A 10,021-nucleotide genomic window follows, 5' to 3' on the forward strand; every position below is an offset into this window, starting at 1 on the left:
ATTGTGTGTGTTATACCTCGTTTCCACTGAGCGGATCGGTTCGGGTCGTTTAGAATGGAACGGGTTTGAATGGTCCGGTCTATTCTGGTGAGCGTTTCCACTGCAAATCGGACCGCCGGGGCCATACAGGTTTTAGAAAAATGCCTCTCATGATGTCACACTAGTGCGACGAGAAACGTGATGCAGCGTCACTCAGCGTCAGCCAAACAACAACAACAACAATGGAGGTCATTCAGCAGCTCGTCTTTTCTCTGCTAGCCTTTTGGTTCGTAATAGGCAAAATTCATACCGCACTGTATGAGAGAAGGTTGCGAGCGGCAATGAGAAACACAGCCGAAAAGAGAAGAAAACTTTTAGCTTGGATGTGTAGCCGGGAGGAGAAGTATACATTTGTGCTGCTAAGACAAAGACGGCAGCGCTATAGGGTAAGCACAACTGACTGACTTACCTGAAACACACACACACACATACACTGACACACTGAAACACACACTGACCTACACACACACTGACCTACACACACACACTGACACACACACACTGACCTATACACACACTGACACACACACTGACACACACTGACCTATACACACACTGACACACACACACTGACACACACTGACCTATACACACACTGACACACACACACTGACACACACTGACCTATACACACACTGACACACACACACACTGACCTATACACACACTGACACACACACACACTGACACACACTGACCTATACACACACTGACACACAGACACACTCACTGACCCACACACCCTGACCTATACACACACTGACACACACACTGACCCACACACCCTGACCTATACACACTGACACACTCACACTGACCTATACACACACTGACACACTCACTGACCCACACACCCTGACCTATACACACACTGACCTATACACACTGACACACTCACACTGACCTATACACACACATACACTGACCTACACACACACACTGACACACACACTGACCTATACACACTGACACACTGCATTTTTTACAGATGCTTCTCCTTTTGGCAAAGCAGCGCCGCCGACCAGTGATTTGGGCTTTCCCTCGTGCCAATGAGTGGTGGAATGTGACCGTCCCAGGATTCACCCACAGACAGTGGGTGCAGAATTTAAGGATGTCAGAGGAAACCTTCTCATTCCTTTGTGCAAAGCTACGTCCAGTGATGGAAAAGAAAAGCACCAACTTCAGAGCCTGTTTGCCTGTAAGGAAAAGAATTGCCATTGCACTGTGGAAGCTGGCTACCAACAGTGAATACAGGAGTATAGGTCATCTTTTTGGTGTCAGCAAATCATCAGTGTGCCGGTGTGTGCAGGACTTCTGTAAGTCTGTGTGCACATTGCTAGCGCCTGAAATTGTTCATTTTCCTAACAGGGAAAAGCTCAAAGACATGGCTGAGTACTTTGAGAACAGGTGGGGCCTTCCACAGTGTGTTGGTGCTATTGATGGCTCACACATACCAATAATAGCACCACAAGAATACCACACTGACTACTTCAACCGAAAAGGCTGGCATTCCATCATCCTCCAGGGAGTAGTGGATGGCAAGGGACTATTCTGGAATGTGAATGTAGGAAAGCCTGGGAGTTTGCATGATGCTCGGGTTCTCCGATTGTCAACATTTTGGGATTGGGTTGGCCAGGGAGGCCTGTACCCTGTTAGCACTAAGAACATTTGTGGGGTGAATGTTGGCTATTATGTGCTTGGGGACTCTGCCTATCCTTTACAAAATTGGCTCCTGAAACCATTTCCAGACAATGGGCGCCTAACAACAGAGCAGCAAATCTACAACAAGAAAACATCCAGGGCACGTGTTGTAGTGGAAAATGCGTTTGGAAGACTTAAGGGTAGATGGAGGTGTCTTATGAAGAGGAATGACAGTGACATACAACTAACCAAATCCATGGTCCTAACGTGCTGTGCTCTTCACAATCTTTGTGAAAGTCATGGAGAAGACTTTGACCAGGATTGGAATACATCTCCAGAAGAGCCAGTACCAGTAATAGCAGCACAGGATATGGAAGAAGAGTGCAGTGAAATACGTCAGGCTCTGATGAGGCACCTTAACGTTAACGTTGTTACCGTGAATAATTAAAATCTTTAATTACTTTTTGCTAAATGCTAAATAAAATCAGACATACTCAGAGAAGTCGTTCTTGTTTTTTATTCCACAAAAAAAATCATCTTCCTACATATTTTGTAAAGGCAAAATTTTGATAATGTAGAAACATTGTTTACAATAAAGAGCTTGTAAAGGTTTGTTTTTTATTAAGCTAGTGCAGGGATATGCAATTAGCGGAAATCCAGCTGTTTTGCAGAACTACAAGTCCCATCATGCTTTTGCCTCTGGGTGTCATGCTTGTGACTGTCAGAGTCTTGCTATGCCACATGGGAATTGTAGTTCTGAAACAGTTGGATATCCACTAATTGCATATCCCTAAGCTATTGCATTGTTGTTTTTTTCTTCAATTTCACTTCCAATAAATGTTTTTTTATTGTTTTCTTTGTATGAATTTCTAACTTCCTGTTCCTCCTCAGTAAGCTGTTCAATAAGCTGTGCTGACTGACTAAACACAGCTCAGATGATGTTGTCTGGTTTACTGAGAAGGAACAGGAAGTGAGAAATTCAGACCAAGAAAAAAAACATCTAAAAAGGAAATTAAAGGAAACGGTAAACCAAAAATGCCAAGTATATTCGCAATTACATCTACAATGCAAAAATGAGAAGAAATTAAGCGATCGGGGGTGCCCTTTGTTGAAATCCTGGCTCCACCGTCCAAGGGGGGTGATAACGCAAAGGAGGCAGAAGGGAATCAAAGCAGCAGCACAAAGAAAGCCATGTGCAGCAAGGAGCAAATGTGTCCAATCTTGTGTGATTGCTGATGGCTCAAAGGAGCCTATTAAAAAAAAAAAAAAATCTAACCTTTAAAACCCACTCTAATTATATATTTTTAAACGTAAACATGGGTACAGGTCCTGTGCTGCATGAAAGGCACTAATGTCTGGGTGGTGACCTGGGTTGACGATTGGCTCCAATCACTTGAACAAGCTGACCAAGGACACCGAGGAAGGCCTGGTTGAAGGTAGCCAACTGCTCCATCTGCTGCCGGGCAATTTCTGCCTCCTGGCGCATAGCTTCCTGTGCATCCTGACGTACTGCTTGAAACCGCCTCTCAGAAAGGTTATCCATTCTTTCCAGCTGCCTTTCTTCTGCTGCCCGCATATCCTCCATGACTGTGCGCAGATCCAACTGTAACCTTCTCCTTTCACCTGTAATATACAAAAGACCTAAATATTGCTTTTGGTAACATCTGCCAAACCAATACTGTAAGCTCCTTTCTCATCTGCCCCACACTGATTCACTGCCACACCTCTGTTCCCCCTGCTCATCTGCTACACCAATACACAGCACTGCTCATCTGCCCACTGCTGAACCCCCTTCTCATCTCTTCCACCACTGTACCTGCTGCTAATCCCCCCCTTCTCATCTCTTCCACCACTGTACCTGCTGCTAATCCCCCCCTTCTCATCTCTTCCACCACTGTACCTCCTGCTAATCCCCCCCTTCTTATCTCTTCCACAACTGTACCTCCTGCTAATCCCCCCCTTCTCATCTCTTCCACCACTATACCTCCTGCTAATCCCACCCTTCTTATCTCTTCCACCACTGTACCTCCTGCTAATCCCCCCCTTCTCATCTCTTCCACCACTATACCTCCTGCACATCTCCCCCACAGCTGATCTCCCCCTTCTTATCTATTCCAACACTGTACCTCCTGCACATCTGCCCCACTGCTGTTTTAGTTTAAGAAAATGCACAGTTAAAAATTTCTTTTTTATCATCATGTCTTACCATTGTGCCTTGGTGCATTGGGAGTACTCTGTAGTTGGCTACTCTGTGGTTGGCTACTCTGTGGTTGGCTTGAGGAAATACTGCTGCTGTTGCTGCTGAAAGACATTGAAGGTCCATCTTCTGATAAGTTTGATGCATCAGTGGAGAGTACATCAACTGTTTCTGAAAATAAACATATGGTTAGATATTATATTTTAAATGGTAAGCAGAGCGATATTCTAAGCGAAGTTTTAAAAAAAAAAAAACTTACCAAAGGGGTCTACCATGGATTCGAGAATTACAGTTGCAGAGTCCAGACCTCCCTCCCTGCCTTGGTTTGCTGGCCGATGACCGTAAATGGCGTCCATGGCGTCGTACCACCTCCAAGCAGTTGGACAGTTTCCACTACGGCTGTTGGCGTCCTTAATTTTTTTATATTGTGCTTTAAGCTTTTTAAGCTTTGCCCTACACTGGCCCGACGTCCGTTCAAATCCCTCGGCTGCCATCCGCTGCGAAATATCTTTATAGACCTTTTCATTTCTCACTGATCCATCAAGCTCACTCTGAATAACGCCATCGCCGATGATTGCTAAGAACGTAGATAGTTCCTCAGATAACCAGACCCTGCTGTTGTTTGCTGGCATCCTTCTCCTTTATATGGACTAATAAGGCGACGTGGTGATTGTTTGGCGCTTTGCTTTGACGTCAGCATTGATGTTTTCTGACCACCAATCAGTGGAAAGTACTGTGTGACGCCAGTAGCTCCGCCCTAACCGTACCGTTCCATTTTCTATGGACCCACATGAGAAGCAGGACCCTGAATGGCGCGGTACGGTTCGGTTTTATGGCACGCTTTCATAATGGAAACACCCAAAATAGCGTACCGTACCGAACCGTACCGAACCGATCCGCTCAGTGGAAACGAGGCATAAGTGTATGTATAGTTAGTTTGTGGGTGGAATTTGGGATTGTGTAGTGTAGTTTAGTACTGTATTTTTAGTACTGTATTGTTAGTGTATTGTGTGCGTAGTGTACTGTAGATATTAATAAATATTGTGTCTTATTTGTAACTATCTGTGTAACGTGTGGTTATTAGCGATAGTTCAGTAAGGCGCATGCAGCTAGTTTAGTGATTAGCGTAAGGCAAAGTATAGTGAAAGTATTGTGTTATTAATATAAAGGTATAAATAGGCGGAGTCATCAATAGACGGCTCCTCCTATTTATGAATATTAATTATTGATATTTGCATAAATATTGGTAATTAATATTCCCTTTACACACGCCTTCGATTTTATTAAACATGATTGTATATAATTAAAGCAAATTTCCAACATCGCAGGTCCACTAACAAAGGGACTGCGTCAGTTACCTTCCAGGACCTGTGGTGACATCATCAAAGGTCCTTTAGCTTTAAGAAGCTAGACGGATCAATGAACCATTGTCAATATTTATAATGGCTTAGTAAGAGATTAATACAAGCTTAACATCATTTTATTTTTAAAGATATTAAAACTTAATTGAATTACTTACACAATATCAGATCTAACAGAATAAGGGTGTCATGCCCTGCTCAGGTTAAGTGCGGAGGTCTGCCAGGTTAGCAGCACGTGTGTCATTTTTTGTTTGTTTTGGGTTTGGAGTTGAGCTGTATCCGCCTCCCTTCAGGTGCACTGGGTGGGGTCGTTTGTGTGAGTTTAAATGACGCCCCTTCCCAGTGTCTTGTGCGGGTTATAGCTTCTATCTTGCTCTGAGGAGAGGTGGATTTGCTGTTTCTGCTCTGCTACAAGATAAGTTGGTTTTGGTTTCCTTTTTGTGTTCTGTCTAGGCTGTAAGAGAGACACCTGTCTCCTCCAGGTCCTGAGGAAGCAGGCTGCCTCTTTCCCCCTTTTCACCATCTTAGGGACTGTTAGGGAATCTGCAGCCTTAGGCACGGAGGCACGTTGATTCCCACCTTTAGGGTCTGAACGTGGGCACAGAAGTCCAGGGAGAGCTGGTAGGGAATTATCAGGAGGTGACCTTATCCCCAGCTTCTGGCCTAGACGCTTGTTTTGAGGTGTTTCTTGTATCTTGTATCCTACCCGTCGTGACATTATAACCCGCCAATACCTAGACTGCCATTTCTCAGCTGCTTCGAGATGGAGTCAATTGATGCGTTAGTTGATCACATGCAGGCATTGTACTTAGAGGTGGCTGATCTGCATAATTCTGTCACACTGTGTCAGAATGCTGTGGCATCAGGTGCTATAGGAGGAAGTCAAATTTATGGGGAGCCTAGTGTCACTGATGGTGTTGCAGAAAACTGGAAGTTATAAATAAACATCCGACGGACTTGATCCCAAACTAAGGAACATATGGGTGAGCCCTATAAAACCCCTAGAGCTCTCCCTGACTGCTCTGCCCATGCAAAGATCTTTATGATAGATAATTGCATGCCCTCGTACCTAGACTGTGTGACACCTGAAAACCCTATAATAGTGAGGGGACACGACCACCGGCTCCCTGCACTTAATACGGAGGGAGTCAGGGTCACCTAGAATCAAGCCAGCACGGAAACACAAATAAAGGAAAAGACTTATCTGAGGAACCAGCAGTTGCAGCATGTAGCAGTGAACACAATCCAGGAAGTAGTATAAACCGCAAAGTGAGGCAGTATGGGAGGGAATATAAAGGGAGGCAATCAGTGTAAATAGATGACAGATGGGAGAAGGAAAAGAGATGACAAAGTGAAACCAAAACAAAGAACATCATGCAAGAGGTACAGAAGAACGTCCGCTATAGCTTCTCAGAGAGCTGGCGGTGACACCTAGAGTTGCTCTCCCTGATAGATTTTCAGGGGGTGTGGATGACTGTATCCGCTATAAAGAGTCATGCAAGCTGTATTTTCGGCTGCGGCCGTCTTCATCTGGTGATGAGAGTCAGAGAGTAGGGATAATCATATCCCTGCTTAAAGGGGACGCGCAGTCCTGGGCCTTTTCTCTGCCAACTGGTTCTCTGGCTCTCCGGTCGGTGGATGAATTTTTTAAAGCCTTGGGATTAATTTATGATGACCCAGATCGGGTCTCGATGGCAGAATCTAAGTTGCGTAATTTATTACAAGGAGAACATACTGCAGAGGCGTACTGCGTTGAGTTTAGGAGATGGGCTACGGAGTCTGAGTCGAATGACCCTGTAGTCAGTTTTGTCAGGGGTTGTCTGAGAGATTGAAAGATGCCCTCGCTTTTCATGAATATCTGGATACGTTGGAGAATGCTATGTCTTTAGCAGTACGGTTAGATAGACGCATTAGAGAGAGGTGTAAGGTTCCTTCCGCGCGAGGGATCCCTTCTGGGAGTGGTTTCGTCTCACCGGTTCCCCAGGGTAATATTGTAATGACCGGCGTCACGCAAAGGGAGGGAAATGGGAAGGCCCTGTCCAAGGGAGAGGGAAAGGTGGTGACCCCTGACTCACCTTGCGGCTGGCACCTGACTGCCCTGACGTCCCTAGACGGGTTCCTCACCCGTACGCCGATCAAGTGCCTAAACCCTGGCTTTCCCTAGGATGAGCCCTGAGTAGGGAACGGGGCGGTGGGATCACTAGTCCGCACCACTGACACTAAGAGGAAAACACCAAGGAGAGGACAGACAATACAGACAAACATATAATCCCAGGTGGGCGACAACAACAGACCACCAAGGCCCAACAGGGATCCGGAGGGTAATGTTCTGGAACAACAACCAGGGAACACAACTACACAGCTCCAGTGGGTCAGTATAGAAGTCCAGGCAGGAAGCTCTATATCTGGCAACCAGAGAAGTGGGAGATGGGAATATAAGGAGGTTGGGATTGCTGGACAAGAAACAGCTGAGGAGGAGAAGCTACGGATCCCTGAGTGAGCCAAAAAGGGTTGCAAGGCAAACCCAGAAAGCTACCATTACGAAACAGCACTGTCTTTGTACATCGAGCGCGCAGCCACCCGCTGTGACTTCCTGACCCCGGGTATAACGGAGTCAGGCGTGGCTCTTGACACCCTCGTGACAGTACCCCCCTCTCTACGAGGGGCCTCCGGACACTCAGGACTAGGTCTCTCAGGATGAGAGGCATGAAAAGCCCGAACTAACCTGTCGGCGTTTACCTCAGACCCTGGAACCCACATTCTTTCCTCGGGACCGTAACCCCTCCAATGCACCAGATATTGAAGAGAGCGGCGTACCCAACAAGAATCAACAATTTTGGATATTTGAAACTCTAGATTACCATCCACAACAACAGGAGGGGGTGGCAGCGGTGACGGTTCTAGAGGTGGAACATATTTCTTGAGTAACGACTTATGGAAGACGTTATGGATTTTAAAAGTCTGAGGTAGCTCCAGGCAAAAAGCCACGGGGTTAATGATGGCTACTATTTTGTAAGGGCCAATGAACCTAGGACCCAGTTTCCAAGAGGGAACCTTTAATTTAATATTCCTAGTAGACAACCACACATAGTCATTCACTCCTAGGTCCGGACCTGGCGACCGTCTCTTATCAGCCATGCATTTATATTTACCTCCCATATTTTTCAAGTTAGCTTGCACCTTCTGCCATACCAATGAAAGAGATGATGAAAACCGTTCCTCTTCGGGAACCCCAGAAGACCCCCCCTCTTTGAAAGTACAGAATTGGGGATGAAAACCATATGCACCAAGAAATGGTGACTTACCAGTAGATTCCTGACGGCGATTATTTATGGCAAACTCGGCTAACGGTAAATATGATGACCACACCTCTTGGTTTTCAGACACAAAACATCTTAGATATGTCTCAAGGTTTTGGTTGGTACGCTCAGTCTGTCCATTCGACTGAGGATGGAAAGCTGAGGAAAAGGACAAGTGTACCCCCAAACGGGAACAAAAAGCTTTCCAAAATTTTGAAATAAACTGGGTTCCCCGATCCGAAACAACATCGGAAGGGACCCCGTGAAGCTTCACGATTTCACTGATGAAAACCTGAGCAAGAGTCTTAGCATTAGGTAGTGCGGGTAACGCAATGAAGTGTACCATTTTGCTAAACCTGTCCACTACTAAAAAGATAACTGTTTTACCCGCAGACAAAGGTAAGTCAGTGATAAAATCCATTGACAGATGTGTCCATGGCCTATTGGGAATGACAAGTGGCAATAAAGACCCTGCAGGACGTGTATGAGAGACTTTCGCGCGCGCACAAGTAGAACAAGAAGACACAAAATCCATTACATCCTGACGCAACCTTGGCCACCAAAAACGACGAGACAATAGCTCCAAGGTTGCTTTACTACCCAGGTGCCCAGCAAGTGCCAAATTATGATGTTCCTTTAATAATTCGAGACGCAGGTTCAACGGTACAAACAATTTCTCTGAGGGGCAAGAGACCGGGGCATCCCCCTGGGCCTCTAACACCTTCCCCTCCAGAACAGAGTGTACCGCAGAGACAACCACTCCTCTTTGTAGAATGGGTACCGGATCACTCACATTACCCCCTCCAGGGAAACAACGAGATAATGCATCTGCCTTGGTATTTTTTGCCCCAGGACGATAGGTAATAACAAAGTTAAACCTGGTAAAAAATAGCGACCACCTAGCTTGTCTAGGGGTGAGACGCTTAGCTGATTCGAGGTACAGAAGGTTTTTGTGGTCCGTAATCACAGTGACGGGATGGATTGCCCCCTCTAAAAAGTGACGCCATTCTTCAAACGCTAGTTTAATAGCTAATAGTTCCCTATTGCCAATATCATAGTTCTTCTCTGCTGCAGATAGTTTTTTAGAAAAGAAAGCACAAGGACGCCATTTGCCAGGAGTCTGACCCTGAGACAGCACAGCCCCCACTCCCACCTCTGACGCATCTACTTCAACAATAAAAGGCTGGGAGACATCAGGTTGGATTAGTACAGGTGCCGAGGTAAACCTCTCTTTTAGAGAAGAAAAAGCAATTTTAGCGGCGTCAGACCATTTAGAAAAATCAGTCCCCTTCCTAGTCATGTCAGTAAGGGGTTTTACAATCACCGAATAATTTTTAATGAATTTTCTATAGAAATTTGCGAAGCCCAAGAACCGTTGCAGTGCTTTGAGGTTCTCAGGAAGATCCCAATCTAAAATTGCCTGGACCTTCCCAGGATCCATACGGAAACCTGAAGCAGATAATAAATACCCTAGGAACTGTATT

The 10,021-nt window shown here is 45.6% G+C and overlaps 2 protein-coding genes across 2 annotated transcripts; one reads left to right on the forward strand and one right to left on the reverse strand.

Moving 5' to 3' along the window:
• The first annotated feature begins 1,150 nt into the window (after positions 1-1,150).
• Positions 1,151-2,128, forward strand: LOC120993956 (protein ANTAGONIST OF LIKE HETEROCHROMATIN PROTEIN 1-like). Its single transcript, XM_040422444.1, has one exon. The coding sequence runs from the start codon at positions 1,151-1,153 to the stop codon at positions 2,126-2,128; it is 978 nt and encodes a 325-aa protein (XP_040278378.1).
• Positions 2,129-3,028: 900 nt separating this feature from the next.
• LOC120994048 lies at positions 3,029-4,725 on the reverse strand. Its single transcript, XM_040422543.1, has 3 exons — positions 4,137-4,725; positions 3,887-4,048; positions 3,029-3,303 (listed from the first exon to the last, which is right to left on the reverse strand). The coding sequence occupies exons 1-3, from the start codon at positions 4,507-4,509 to the stop codon at positions 3,029-3,031; spliced, it is 810 nt and encodes a 269-aa protein (XP_040278477.1). The 5' UTR covers positions 4,510-4,725.
• Positions 4,726-10,021: the final 5,296 nt, after the last annotated feature.

The sequence above is a fragment of the Bufo bufo genome, chromosome 1 (assembly GCF_905171765.1).
Source record: "Bufo bufo chromosome 1, aBufBuf1.1, whole genome shotgun sequence".
NCBI classification, from domain to species: Eukaryota; Metazoa; Chordata; class Amphibia; order Anura; family Bufonidae; genus Bufo; species Bufo bufo.

Coding starts and splice junctions, on each gene's coding strand:
- LOC120993956 (XM_040422444.1), top strand. CDS start 1,151: ATGTCAGAGGAAACCTTCTCATTCCTTTGTGCAAAGCTACGTCCAGTG.
- LOC120994048 (XM_040422543.1), bottom strand. CDS start 4,509: ATGCCAGCAAACAACAGCAGGGTCTGGTTATCTGAGGAACTATCTACG. Junction 4,049..4,136: donor ATCCATGGTAGACCCCTTTG/GTAAGTTTTTTT, acceptor GTTTATTTTCAG/AAACAGTTGATGTACTCTCC. Junction 3,304..3,886: donor CAATGCACCAAGGCACAATG/GTAAGACATGAT, acceptor TGTATATTACAG/GTGAAAGGAGAAGGTTACAG.